Below are 15,042 nucleotides of genomic sequence, written 5' to 3'. Positions count from 1 at the left end.
GTTGCGTTCAAAAACGCGACATAAAGTGGCCCCTCCAACTGCCTTGTTTTACTGAAAAATATGACTAAGTGTTTAATATAAATTCAAAATGTTTTTTTCTTCCTTATACCATTTACATTCAATTCTACATGGTGTAGTGATCAGCCAAACGAAAGAGGGAATCGAACTGGGGTCACCCAGACAGGGAGTCCAGTGATCTAACCTCTGCCCCATCAAGAGAATACACTTATCAATGCGATCATTTGAGTGTGTTGACAAGAAGTCCATAGAAACAACTAAGTGAAAAAGTGTCACAACCGGGATTTGAACTCACATCTCTCCAACAGGAGTCCAGTGAACTAACCTCTGCGGTATCAAGAGAATACACTTACCAATGTGATCATTTGAGTGTGTTTTGACAAGAAATCCACAGAAACAACTAAGTGAAAAAGTGTCAGATCCCGGGAATTGAACTCACACCTCTCCAACGGGAGTCCAGTGAACTAACCTCTGCGCCAACAAGAATCCTGACTTACCTTTGTCATCATATGAAGTTCTTGACTACAAATATCTAGAAACAATTAAGTAAATGTTTCCCAACTGGGATTCAAACCCCAGTCTCCCAGATTAGAGCCAGGTGACACAAATTGGCCACACTTTACCTTGTCACTATTGGAAGGTCTTGACCTGCACTCATGATTTACTTTCTCGGGCCGCACAAATTGATGCGGCAGGCCAGATTTGGCCCCTAAGCCGCCAGTTTAACACCAAAAGCGGTACATTGTGCTTTTAAAAAAATCCTAAAACTGAAAGTCAGCACTCATGATTTACTTTCTCTGGCCGCACAAAATGATGCGGCGGGCCAGATTTGGCCCCCGGGCCGCTACTTTGACATAAAAATACATTGTAACAAAAAAAAATAGAATAGCTTTTTTTTTCTTACAACAAAAGACCATCAATAGTAAGGCTTATTTTCAAAAAATAAATAAAATAAATAAATAATGCACCCTGTATAGAGAAGAAAAATGAAAAAAAAAAAAATCAAAGATTTATGCTGATGATTTAAAATCAAGTACAACAGAATTTAGAACTGTACTTTGCAAATCACTGATAAGCACACCCAAGTGATGATCCCAAGCCATAATAATGTAATGTTAGGTTTTCTCGACAATAACACACTACACAGAGGCTATTTTTAAACTAAGAAATATAATTTATTGCATAAAAATTATTTTTTAGTTACAGGTACGAAGGCTAGATGTTTATTTACAAGTGGTACTTAACAGAGTTCAAATGTCACGCAAATACATTTTTAATTTGTAAAAACGTTTAATTTCTTTCTGCGCCAAAGTCTTTTCAAACAGGAACAAAGAAGAATAAAGTCCATCGGCAGCAACACAGAGCTACATTAAAGAATCCCCCCCCCCCCCCAACATTGTGGGACAATAAATACTGGTCTACAATACCAGTACCCGCAACAAGAAAGCCACAAATAGCGTCCATATCATTAATTTGATTATCCAGTCCAGAAAAATCACAGCACAGAAAAAAAACAAAACAAAAAAAAACAACAAAGTTAAGCAATTTGATGCCACTTTTTGTTTGATACAAAATCAAAAACCCTGTCTATGTTTATGCTCTTATTTGAAAAAATAGAATTACTCTTCTGGGAGGCAAAAAAGTCAAGATGCTTTTCTTTGCTTTTGCGCTTGCATAGCACTTAAGAAATATGCACCCCGCCTTATCCTGAAACACACAATCACATACACACTCAGACATACACAACCAACCGAGGTTAGAGCATCCAAACAATCACTCATAAAGGTAGGATGTGAAGAAAAATAACAAATAAAAACAAACCAGTACACACACCCATTACAGAAGGGATACTTCTGCTCTTTTGGTTTTGAGATTTCAAAGAATCCAACACTTTTTCTCCACCCCCATCTCTATTTTTACACGCGCTTGTGATAATTGCCAGCCAGCATTTCCCTTTCTGAAAATAGCTAAAGAAAAAAAAAGGTGGGGTAACACTGTTAATGAAAATAGCTTGAGGGTCCTGACCACAAAACAGGCAGCATAGGAAACAGGGTTGGGGGTTTTAATGAGCTACAGCTTAAGAGTCGAGGTAAAAAGTCATCCACTTTTGCCAATTCATCAATTGTGACAAACCCTCACAGCATATTTGAAGCCACCTTTCTTAATCCAGTGGAACCCCCAAAGTGGAACGCTTTAAGTATAAGCAAAGAAAGCATGTTGCCGAACCCAAAGCAGCTCAAGTTAAGCGGTGAAAATCAATTTGCAATTTACCAACAAAACAGTGGACTCACAAATCTATTGAAAAAAAAATAAATGCAGCATATAATCGACTCAATGGCTTCTATAAGCGTCCATTCTTTTTTTTTTTTAACAGCCTCTCCCTGTCAAAATAGATTGGTCATTCAATAAACATTCCATTGCAGTTAAAGTGTATGCATGAATATTTCTAAGCATGTTATCAAATATTGTTTATGTTTTCTATTTGACAAAGCAAGAGTTCAGATAGAAATAAGTGTAACCACAAGGTGGCAGCATTGTTCTTCCAACACGTTTCTATTCTCAGCGTGCTTTAGATTGGATTGTTTTAGTCTGATATACTTTTGTTTAAAATGTAGTCTTGCGTCCATTTGTGAAAAATATTTCAGTGAGGACACTTCCACAAATATTGGCTATATATATATTTTTTAAATATATATCAGATGGAGCTTTGCCCTGAGCACAAAAATGGGTTCAATTTGCATGGAACGACATAGAATAGAAACATGTAAGACCATCTAGAAGGCTGAAATGTTACTTAAAACATTGTCCGTAAGATTGAACGCTAATGACAGGGTAATCCGCATCCTTCAATGGATGGCGTTCGACTTTGGCGGCTCCACTTTAAAAAAAAAAAAAAAAAAATGGCGTTACTCCTGTGACAAAGTGAGCTGCTTAAAAAATCCACTACATCCCGCCACACTGCAGTGTAAATGGTTCACAAGGAACCAAAAGAGAAGAGCAATGATAAACAATGCCCAAATATGGATGATAACTTAAAAATTCTACCGCAAAGGAAACTTTTAAAGAATGACCAGAGAACTCCTGCGATGAATTCTCGCCGGTGAGAAGTGCTGCAAAAGTGGGAGGAGAGATTACACACTAGCATCCCCTGCCAGTTGCAATGATATAGTGTGCACGCCAAGGCTTTGAGGCATTTCGTTAGTACAATAGAAACAGTCACTCCTTCAACATGGCCAGATAAGAGGAGCTCTTCCCTCGTCCCGGTTTGATTCGCCCTGCAGCCAAAGAGCCAGAAACTCCATTCGGGTTGCTTCTGCACCCCGAGGTTCTCGCGCGAACACGCCTGCCGACCACAATGGAGATTTGCATTGTTGACAAAGCAATTGGGCGAATGGCCCGAGGTGCCAAGTGGCGTTCAATGGCGCTACTCAAACGCGGGTAATCCCACGTCTGCTTTTATCATATCGTTCCGGTTTCAGGGATGCCGACCGAGTACATTCCGTTTTTGTTTTACCCTGACAGCGGCTCTATTTATATACAGTACGCGGACGTGGTCAGTTTCTGACTTTTAAGGACAAAGCGATGACGTTTTGGAGGATTTGGGCGGAGCGGCCAGGGGGAAATGATTGGCGACGAGGTGACCGAGAGGTAATATGGCGTACGGGAAAAGGAACTGAAATGTGTTACCATCTGTGTCGTGGTGGAAATATTTATAGGCATGTTCATGATTAGTCGGCGATCAACAATCCCCATCTGTCGTCATGACGACCAGCACCTCACTCTTGCCCATCTCTTCTAGCGCCGTCGCCAAAGAGACCAGATCTGCGTCACCCTGGTGACAAGCTTCCCATAAGTCCAGGAGAACTCCTGTAGGGCTGGGCTTTGTCGCAAAGTAGTTCAAGTACCTTTGGGTAGAGGAAAGAGAGAGGTCATATTTACCAAGTCGGTGGAAATTCCTTCAAAATACGACATTTTTTATTTAGGAATTTGGAGATTTCTTTATCCGCCGTCTATAATACTATCAAAATACCTCGTGTGATGAGGTCAGGGAAGTTGACATTTTAAAAAAAATGATGAGGAAAATGGGTCTTTCAGGAGAAAAAGCGGAAAAACAGCATTTGGGGACTTTAAAGTGTGAAAGGCACATAGCGGTTTTGAATGTACTGCCATCCAATCAATGTCATGTTGGTGGTACATTCCTGTAAGGTACATTTCCATGTAAGTTGTATATTAAGCAAGAATGGGGAAAAAGGTCCACCTAAAATATTTTAAAAAGTCCATACTATCCTAATGTTAAATATTAAGTGCATTTAAAAAGGGTGTAACATGGTCAAAAAAAATTTTGGGAGGCCCCAAATTCAAAATGAGAAAATGGCTAAAAAAGTTGATGAATTTAACCATTAAATGACGTCTTTCTTTTTAAACAGATTGCTCAATTATTGTATTTTTTTTTAATTTACATTTTATACAACTTCTTTGGTCTTGGGGTTTGATTATGTGATTAAAGGGTTTTTCCAGACTTTTCAATTAAAAAAAAACCCTGTACTGTCAATGCTATGAAAACATGCCTGCGGAAAATGTAAATAAGCTATCCCTTCATCGATTTCCCATATTATGGGAGTGAACTGGAACGCAATACCTGCAATCAAGCGGGACTGTAAATCCATACAATTTCCTACATGTGAATGAGCAAACTTGGTTGGGCTTTACAGTGATATACATTCTCCTAATGTAAATAAGTGTGCTTGGCTGTTTGGGGGGTAAAAATAAAAACAGCATGAAAATGCAAATAAGGTCTTGAAAGAATAAAAGAGGGCTGACCTGTCAAAGCCTAAACTGCAGGCCAGTAATCTCCAGTCGCACCCTCGGGCACTCGGCGCGTCCAGACTGGCGCAGATCTTCTGGCGGATGGAGCAAGGCAGGCGGAAGGCATATGGTCCTACTTGAGAAGAGGGCAGGCAAGGGCCTGCTGAGGGGAGCGGCGAGTGCGGGGGGAGCGTCTGGATGGAGTCGAGAAGGAGAAAAAAAAAATGGTGAAAAAATGGTTGGGGGACAGTTTGGGGCGACCACCGACCGGTTACCTCCTGGATGTCAGTGTGCAGCTGAAAGATTTGTCCCTCCCCTTCCACTTGTCGCACACATATTTTACAAGAGAGTTGTGATACCACCAAGCTACTTCGTTCCAGGCTGAAGGTGCAATGGAGAGGTCGCTGACTGCCGCTCCAAATGTGGTAGAACGGGATCTCCTGGTAGGAAGACCAAATGAAGCTCAACAAGAGATATCTTTGATTTGTTTACATTTTTTGTTACACTTCTCAGTTGGCTGTCTATTGCTGTTTTTCATATTTATCCTCTTTTGCTCACAACGAAGTGCTCACCTGGTACTTGGCCAGTAGTTTGCTTCTCCAGTAAGTGTGAGGGATGTCGTGAATGGACAAACGCAAGTTGTGGTAGCTGTCTTTAAACAGAAGTGGTTTAGGGTCCTCCAGTAAGACCCCACCTAGACTTCGCTCCAGATCCAGCACTTCCTGTAAGAAAGAAAAAAGGCTTTGGCACTTAATCCCTGTATTGATTTTTCTATGGATTTGGACATTAAATATACCTGCACATACTATAAGAGCAATATGCGCCTTACTGTCTGCATTATAAATACTAATTCCTACTAATAGTAGAGTGTAATATTTGGTACAATATAATATTTTCTCCCTAATTGGTGGCTTAGGCAATGAAAACAATGAATATTCTTCACTGTAAAGAAGTGTTTATGAAGGGCCAACAATAGTTTTTAAAGGTAGTGTAAAGTCAAACAAAAAAAATGAATAAATTGTTGAATTGGGTGCAAGTAAAGAATGATGTCAACAATCCTGACAAATTGTGGTTAGCACGTTTCCTCTTAATACAATTATGCATGTTTGAACCATTTATGGCAGAATACAATGATGAAGGAGAAGACTGTTGTTTTTGAGTGTATTTCTCAGTCTGCTGCAGTATATTGTCCTTTTAAAAATATATCAATACGCATTAGTCACTGTCTGTACAAATGGAGAATGAAATCAACAATGTACTTAAATATAGGGAATAAATGTCAACTTGACAAAATGACTTTTCCAGCACATTTAAAAGTTCTTAAGTGATCTCAGGTAAAATTGGTACAGTCTGGTGGTTGAAATATAATTTCAAAGTGATATCAGGTGAAAGGAAAAATATATCCTGTCACCTGTTCATATATTTCTCAAAACCTGCCTTAGGGAGGGAATGTAGCCAATTTCAAGGGAAGTGGGGAGACAGAATAATTTTTAAGAGAGTGCCACTATGTATGTATATACACAGAGAAAGTTGCAATACTTGAGAATTATAGCATAACATTTCATTACTCAACTAGACGCGCTGAGGAATCTAAGAAGAGAGATGAGGGAGGTCAACAATCTTTTGCTGAAGAACTCTTCATGCATTCATAAAGATTAAGCAAACAGTATTACTCATACATATTTTTTTTTTTAATATTGAGAGCAGGGAATGATTCCGTTTGATAGCTCTGATTTAATGGCAGTGTGTTACTAACCCCAAACATCCCACCATCTTATTTCAATAAGGAGTCTATGCTTATTTTTTATTTTTAGGCAACCACCACACCTTCTGATAAGATTAAAATTGTCATTATATGAGCAGCAAGCAAAGTCATTGTAATTTACCACGGCACCAGATAGTTGAAAGCCCTTCCAAAAAGCGTCAAAGCACCCGTGAATGATAGATTTCTTGATCCTTTTGAGACCTGCTGCCCAATATACGGATTTCTAAATAGGCACTCAAAAATTGGACTATTCAGAGCTACCTTGTTGAATAATCTGTATTTTTCAGGGCAAAGGTGTGGTGATGCAAGTCAAAAAGTGAAGGTGAAACTGAAGGTATTCAAAGGCAGTTAAAAAGCTCACATTTTCAAATTGTTGTGATTTTCAAGAGTCTGAAAAGGATATTTTTCACAAACAACTTTTTGCTGAGTGACTCAAGGGGAGAACGTGGGTTAGCATTAAAAGATCTCAGGAAAAGAGATGCCCTCACCAACCTTAAGTGCGTGAGGCGTGTCGTGGATGCAGTAAACGCGAAGGCTGTAGTCCAGGGAGAGGCAGGGTGCTTTGGGCGCAAACAGTGCCAACTGAAGGCGCTTGCAGGCCGGTTGCGGTGGGCACGACTGACCCACCAAGCCATACGTGCCCAGCTGCTCCATGAGAACGTGACAGCACTCCTCCTCCAACTGCAGATAGCAGGGAGAAGACAAACTTTCCTCTCCCACCGTCAGCACCTCCTGGGGGAGATAACGGGAGACAAGTGGGTTTCAACAGTAGCGTCCAATGGGGACCACCGTGGTCTCATTTCCGTGGCGATGCAACCATACCTCCCATGCTCCCTGGTGAGTCTGCGTCTTAAGTGTGAGTGTCCAGTCAAGTGTTGGCGTGTCTAACTGGGCACAGTGGGGCAAGGTGAGGACGACAGGGCGGTTGAGCAGCAAAGCAGATGGACCGCAGCTCACTGCGGGGCTCAGAACCGTTTGACTGCCCTCTGACGGCAACCTGTGAACGTCACGCCAAAAAGGCTCGATTCAAAAGCTGCCAAAATGTCACGTTCCGACGTCCAGAAGAACAAAAAGATGAGTCACGGCGCGATTTTTCCTGCTCAAGTGAGATTAAGGCCTGCAGCCCTGTGCACGTGCGTGGCAAATTGCGCTGAGATAATGGACACTTACGTCGTTTTGTCCCATTTGCTGATAATGAGGTACATCTCGTAGAACTTCCCCTGGGGGATGGTCCCAGGCGGGACCAGCAGACTCACACCTAATGGGGACAAAAAAACATATATCAGCCTTTTCTATATTAAATGCACAGTAATACCTTGGCATATGAGGAATTTGAGATACGGGTAAAATTTAGAGCAAATTTTTGCCTTGAGATATGAGAATAATTTTTAGATACACCGCTTCTACCTCTTGCAAAGATCTCTACGAGCACTGGGCGGAGCGTTGCATTTTTTTCCGTGAATTAAGGGGAAAAACAAAGGCTCCAAAGCAAGCCAATGCAATGAAGGGTAGTGCAAAGAGAAGGCTGACTATGACAATCGATATTAAGCAGGAAATAATAAAAAAAAAACATGAATAGTGTACGCGGGACTGAGCTAGCTTGCCAATACGTATGAAGAAGGATTCAATTTAGTGTAACATACGATAAACCTTGAAGTGTATATAGGAATTTAAGTTAATTTAAGTTAAATTAAAGTGTATGTTATGTTACGAAGGCATCTATCAAGTCTTACTCTCTCTCACGAGAAAAAAATATTTATCAGGCATAAAAAGAAAGCATCCCAAATTGGAATACATTGACTACCTGTGTTGGGGATGGTGAGACGGCCCCCCAGATGACCCAGGGTGGCGCTAGTGCTCAAGCCTGGATCTCTGGACAACGTATGGCTATGGAATTGTCGCTCCCTCCCTCCAGTGCCCACAGATTTAAGGCTGAGGATCTCGCCGTCTGCTGAGCACACGTCAGCGGGGATCTCCAGCGAGGAAAGAGTGGAGGAGTTATAAACCTTGATCTTCAGATTGGGTAAGGGGTCCAGCAGGGGTGAAGTGGTCATGGGAATTTTGTGGTGGCATTCGTTAACACTCTGCTGCAAAGAGAAGAGTGGCCCGCGGAATGCTCCCGCTGTGACCGTCAAGTCGGGGGGTGCTGATGGATGCTGAGGGTGAAGGTTATCTGTGGACACACACACAACACACACACACAAACACATACACGAGTTAGAGAAAGGCTTTTCTCTTATCTGCAAAAATGAAGCTGCCCAAGCTGAGAGTGCAAAAAGTGATGCAAGTGAACCGGATTAATGTCTCTAATTAATATTTGATGGTCCGAACAAGAGAAGAGATACCATGACAAATGCTTTGAACTCGAAAAAAAAAATGAAAAAAGAAAAAGGAATGTGGTGAAGAAAAGGAGAACTGTCTACTTGAGTGGTGTTAATGGTAGAATGTTATAAAAAAAATCCCTGACAAAAATAGAAAGATGTACTGTAAGTAGAAACCAAATGGGAAATCATAAGTCTATATCAGAGGGGGGTGGGGTTGTGGGGGGGGGGGGGGGGGGTAAATAAAAAGGATGTGTGTTTGTTTGTGTTAATACCTTACCTTGTCTGGGAGGTTTGTAGTTGCCAGGGTGAAAGGCAGCAGTGAGAGCAGAAGAAGAATCGGTGATGTCTCCGTGGAGATGGGCGCATCCGCGGCGGTACGCCAACACGCCCACGCACAGCACCAGAATCACGCAGAGCAGAAGCGCCCCCACTATACCGGCGTAGAATGCCACACCCATCTCTGGAGCAGGTGCTGAAAATAAATGTATCAGATAATGTGAGTACACCAATGTTCATACTCAGAAATTATTCAAGGGAAAGAGAGGTTAGTAAGTATCGTGAGTACACACACAATTTTGAGCAGTTAGCACAACGTCCTCACACTTATGGGGTTAAGGGTTCGATCCCAGGTCAGTGCTCACTGTGTGGAGTTCACATGCCCCCCCCCCCCCCAGGTTTGTGTGGGTTTTCTCCAGGTACTCCAGTTTCCTTCCATAACCCAAAAGCATGCAAGGTAGGCTAGTTAAACATTCTAAATTGCCCCCAAGTATGAGTGTGAATAGTTGTCGATAAAATGTAAAATAAATAGAAAATTATATCAAGACCTCCAAATTTGGTAGAGCCAGATATGGCTTTAATCCCAAATTTTAAAAGGACAGAGGATTTCGTCATCCATTTGTTTCTTTGAGGAAAAAAAAAATGTAAAAAGCGACCACTTTACAACAGTTAAGGAGGAGCAACAATCTCGTCGAATCGTGTCGTTTCTAGTATATAAACACATGCGTGTAATTTGATGGATCTGCCAATATTACTGCTATAATGTTTCCTCTTTCCACTGGATTTGGGTTTGTAGAGGATAATCCAGCAAAGCAAAAATGATGGTTAGACATAAACCCAACCCGGATGAAGATCTTGGCCTCATGTTCACCTGCTCCCTACCGAGCTCCATCTCATTCCTCTCCTGCTGCCTGATTACCGGTTGGGATTAGATGGCTCAACGCAGCCTCTTCAGCCCTGACGACTCAAAATAGCAATTAGGCATAATTGCTGTTTTTATTTGCTCCTGGGCTCTCCTTACAGTTGTGAATAGTAATTTACTTTAAAGCCCATGTGTTAAACAAAAATGCATATGTAGACAATCCAAACAAGTGAAGGTATTGAAAGCACTAGCAGCTTTTTTTTACGGTAGCCACGTAAGCCACCCTTTATTAATTTTTCGCATCGTCTTCTGTGAAAGGCGTAATTGAGGCGGAATGTTGCCAGCGGTGACAACAACGTCCAAGAAGGGACGCGTCGCTCTCAAGACGCTGGCGCGTCAAAATCCTACTTTGATGAATTCTACCCTTGAGCTTTATCAAATAAAAATGGCAGAATGGCAAAAAAATGCCTTGTTTCTGAACAGCAAGTCCTGAAAAGTGCAGTGTGACTTGTTGATTTGAAAAATGTTGCATATTAGTTTGTATTATTTGCTAGTTCACTTTGTAGTAAAAATGTTCCAACCCATGTACCCATTTAACCATAAAACTAAAGTAACCAGATCTGACAGAAACTGTTTCTTTTATAAAACTGAATGTTTTTAAAAACAGACTATTTTAAAGTGTGCCAAAGTTAGTGCAGGGACGACTGAACTTGACTCTGAAAAAGACAATGGCGGAACTGTGCAGTGAGAAACTGGTCGAATGAAAAAAAAAGTCGATATCAGGTAAGTTGCACGAGAGGAGACAAACGAGACAGAAAAAAAATCAGGTTGTTAACAAAAAATAGAGAGGAGATCGCTAAAGTTATTTGTTGACAAGGCATATCAAGAAGAGGACAAAGAACAAGAAAGAAGTGGAAGGTGATGTACAATGAGTAACAGTGGAAAGGGGGGGAAAAAGTGCAGGAAAGCCAGGGGCAGACTTGTTTGAAGGGGAGCGCCTCCACGCTCATGTGGCACGATGGAACCAAATCCGACAGGCGTCCGCACTTATTACCAGAAATGGAACAATAGGGAATTAGGTGCATTACTCCAGCCTCACTCCCCTGAGCCCATGTCACATTGCTCTGAAGGAATTAGCATCACTTTAACGCTAAACCAAATCACAGATTAGCTGAACAAATCAACCGTGCTGTCTTTCCACCTCACAGCTGGTAACTGGCGACTTTCTCTTTATTTCACACACACAAAGTGTATTTTAATTTATTACCAATTGCAGGATACTCTGATTCAGAGGCATGAAAGTAAGGCGAGACATCCTATTTTGAGAGAACGTATGACAACAACACTGAACACAACACAGATGTTAGGAAGTCACGGTAAACAACACATGGAGTATGAAAGGAAAAAAAAAAGAAAAAGAGTGGCAAAATGACTTACGATGGCTTGCATGTTCAATAGAAACCTTTTTATCTGTTTGAACAGGAGAGAAAACAAAAGACAAAAAAAATGAAAAGAATGGACCATGTTTTTGCAAATCAAAGACAGAAACAGAATCCAAAAAACAAGAAAAGTATACACATGTACATCTGAAAATAAATAAAATAAATAGTCGACCACAGCTACATTAAAATAGTATTTTAGTCAAATCCAAAAGAATGGCAATAGAAATTGGTTACAAATAACTAACATAGCCATTCTTTGTCTGTGCTGTGCAAAGGAGATGATTAAAATTGTGCTATCAAAGCTGGCCATGACATTCTTTTCCCCCTGGCAGGATGCAAAACTAACTTCATTCCATTTTATAAACACCTTTCCCTAGACAGGAGCACCCACGATATTATATTACAAGACCAAAATACACATCGGTGGTACACTTGATACAATGCAGGCGTACCTGATAAAATGACCCCTCAATCCTAATCCCCATTCGTTCAAGAGTGGGAGCCGCCAACAACAACAAAAAAAGACAGTAAAGACAGCTACATTTGTTGACTCTCAAAGCAAAAACAAATGAGACACGAGCGAGCCAAATAATAACACCAGAAACGATAAAAACCAGTCAATCAGTGATCCGTAGAATGCCAAGTGACACATTCACAGATCGTCTACGGTGGAACGCTTCCCTGTGTCACAATGACTTGTGTGTATCTTTCCCTGGCAACCTCATGAGTCCGTTGTGTTCACTATATCGCAGAGGGTATTTGTTTTATCTGCTTCTCCATGCAAGAGACTTTATAACAGGAATTGCGTAAATAGTGTAGAAGAAGTAAAGCTCAACCTATACTGCGTCTACCCACTCGTTTGCATTGTCCAAATAATTGGGTGTGTTTTGCGATAGATTGTTTTGGGTGTGTGTGTGTGTCTTAAGTAGCCTCCATGGATGTCTATGTTGTTGACATTAACACACTGTCAGCTGAATCTCTCCTTGCTCATCACGGGAAACGCAGTTGGCGTCAGGGTGAATCTGACTCAAGTTTCATATGCTTTACACTAGGCTAATTTTTCCACTCTGATGTGTCTTGCTTTATTTTTTCTCTCCCTCATTCATCTTCTTGCCTTCTCTCACTCTCCATCTGTACTGTTTTGACGAGGCTCGTTGGCCTTCTCCTTTTGCGGGCTAACATGTTCCTTCTTGAAACATCCGTTTTTTTTCTTTCTTTTTCTTTGGCACTATCATGTCCTTCCATGCTGCTACTCAAAGTTTCACACTTTAGGGGAATACATTTCTGTACAAAAAAAATCGCTTGGACACGCACCACACCCTATAAATGTACTCTGACTTTCCCAAAAGAATCACTTTTTTTCTATTATCCTTTGAATGACCACCTGGGGCGGCAAATAAAATCGAAGGGGATTTGTTCTGATGGAGGCCTTTGGCGCGCTACATTTTGTCAGTTACTACGCAAATGAAAGCTTTGCCCAGATTTAGTCGTGTATTCAGGGTTCAGTAAAGGTAAGGGTTGAAATATGAAATGTGCCACATTCACGTTACTTACTGCGTGAGCAGAGCCCCTCGGTACAGTTTTTATTCTCCATCATACTCCCGCTGCAGTGTTTGCCCCCATTCCTAGGTGGAGGGGCTAGGCATTCACGACTTCTCCAATGGGTGCAATCAGTGCTACAGGCAGACCACTTTGCCCATTCTGTCCAACCTCCATCCACTGGAATGACATAACAGATGAGAATACATCAAGCAGCAATAAGAGCAATGAATTGAGCATGACTTTAGTCCATGATATAATGAATTCTATGTAATGGGTGAAAGTGTCTCATTTGGCAATCTGCAGATGCTTTCTTATCTGATTCATTACATCTGGCCGACAAAGCTCCAAGTGTCACGGCGGTGTGTAACATGTAATTAACACAGTGGTTCTGACATGAATGACAAAATGAGAGCAATCGTCTTGCGCGAGTGATGATGGAAAGTTCTCAGTGATAACACTGGAGAACACAATTTTTCTTGTTTGGTTTGGTCTGACATCTGTTTTTAAGCAATGTTTAGCTGTGGAATCCAGAATTTATATCCGCTCTTTTTTTCCTATCATGTCCGATTTCTGAACTCTAGTATTCTAAAAATATTTCAATCACTACACTTTACATACTGTATGTCTTTGATTTGTATACTATAATATAGACATGCATGTGATAAGATATGAAATAAAGAAGCAGTACTGCTATGTTAATTTAACACAAATATTGTACAAAAGATATGGCTTGTTGTGAGGATGTAGTAAAATGTAGAATAGTCTTTTGTATATATAGATATAGGGATTCTATTCATGCATTTATTTATTTTCCATTCCACTTATCCTCACAAGTATTGCATGGAAAGTCTATTTGTACTTTAATTTTACCTATTAAAAGCCTTTAGGAAAAAAGAGGGTTTGGACTGTCACTCATTTCAAGTAAAATTGTTTTTTTGTTGGTGAATTACATGGATAAACTGCTAAAATAAAAAAATCTGTCCGTCTCATCTGAAAAGCTACATGACTACAGGCGACAAGGACTAAGACAAATGAGACGGTCATGCTAACCTGGGCACAGTGTGGTGCAAGTCACTCTCTGGAAGGGTGGGCCTTCACAGAAGGCTCCTCCATTGAGTGGGGCAGGGTTGGTGCAGCTTCGCGTTCGTCGTTGCCAGCCCCGCCCACATTTGGTGTTACACTCGGACCATTCGGTCCATGAGGACCATCCGCCGCTCACTGACAAACACAAAACCACAAATGCAAAATGCATTACTCTACTAGTACATTTTTAAAAACAGAAAAAGACAATGCCAGAAAAAGCAGTCTTGGTACCAGCTTCAATACAATAAACCCAATATATAGTGTCTTGCTCTTCCTCTCTTTGCACACACAAATTCAAGCAATGCAGCACAATTTGTAGAATGAAAGTCCAAATCGGTACCTTTCAATGCCCTAATACAATACAGTGTAACTCAGTTTTGAAACTTTGAAAAGTTGTCTTGTCATTTTGAGTGGGAGGTGTAAAAATGAAGAGAAGGGAAACTTTGACATTACCGTAAACAATGAGAGTTGCTGTGCTGCTTCGTCTTTTGGCCACAACATTACGAGCCAAGCAGGTGTAGTTGGCTGTGTCTGACAGTCTGGCCTGTTTTATTATCAAATTGTTATCAATGGTGATCATAAAGTTGGAGTCCTGCGAAGGGACAATGACATCTTCATTCTTCAGCCAGTCCACCTGAAAGATAAAAGTAACCTCAGTTGAATATTGGCAGTCAGAAATAGACATTAGAATTGGCTAAAAGCTCGGTAAAGATCTATAGGGTTCTTGCTGGGATATACAAAAAATATAAAACCAAACTCCAGCTAAAGGTTAAATAAAATGTTGGGGTTGGTAAAACTAAGTGATCGCTAATTACTAACAATACAGTATATTCGCTTAACTCATTCATATAACCAAAATTGAGAGCATTGTTGGAAACTATTCTGTGTTTCTGTATTGTTTTAATACCATATGCAGATACTATT

General features: G+C 40.8%; 1 protein-coding gene across 4 annotated transcripts in view; it reads right to left on the bottom strand.

Moving 5' to 3' along the window:
- Positions 1 to 1,179: 1,179 nt before the first annotated feature.
- unc5b (unc-5 netrin receptor B) overlaps positions 1,180 to 15,042 on the bottom strand; it is a 41,603-nt gene continuing 27,740 nt past the window's right edge. The window contains exons 5-17 of one of the 4 annotated variants that reach the window (XM_077729880.1): positions 14,572 to 14,752; positions 14,086 to 14,253; positions 13,048 to 13,212; positions 11,489 to 11,521; positions 9,191 to 9,385; positions 8,394 to 8,762; positions 7,760 to 7,847; positions 7,412 to 7,586; positions 7,082 to 7,321; positions 5,397 to 5,546; positions 5,100 to 5,264; positions 4,840 to 5,018; positions 1,182 to 3,923 (exon numbers count right to left, since the gene is read on the bottom strand). In XM_077729880.1, coding sequence (XP_077586006.1) covers positions 3,758 to 3,923; positions 4,840 to 5,018; positions 5,100 to 5,264; positions 5,397 to 5,546; positions 7,082 to 7,321; positions 7,412 to 7,586; positions 7,760 to 7,847; positions 8,394 to 8,762; positions 9,191 to 9,385; positions 11,489 to 11,521; positions 13,048 to 13,212; positions 14,086 to 14,253; positions 14,572 to 14,752 — 2,274 coding nt within the window. In that variant the 3' untranslated portion in view covers positions 1,182 to 3,757. Of the gene's footprint in view, positions 3,924 to 4,839; positions 5,265 to 5,396; positions 5,547 to 7,081; positions 7,322 to 7,411; positions 7,587 to 7,759; positions 7,848 to 8,393; positions 8,763 to 9,190; positions 9,386 to 11,488; positions 11,522 to 13,047; positions 13,213 to 14,085; positions 14,254 to 14,571; positions 14,753 to 15,042 lie in introns of all 4 variants that reach the window. The other 3 variants (XM_077729878.1, XM_077729881.1, XM_077729879.1) reach the window with 3 other exon arrangements.

The sequence above is a fragment of the Stigmatopora nigra genome, chromosome 12 (genome assembly GCF_051989575.1).
Source record: "Stigmatopora nigra isolate UIUO_SnigA chromosome 12, RoL_Snig_1.1, whole genome shotgun sequence".
NCBI classification, from domain to species: Eukaryota; Metazoa; Chordata; class Actinopteri; order Syngnathiformes; family Syngnathidae; genus Stigmatopora; species Stigmatopora nigra.
Note: the sequence above shows the minus strand (reverse complement) of the source record. Positions and strands in the feature narration are given on the sequence as shown.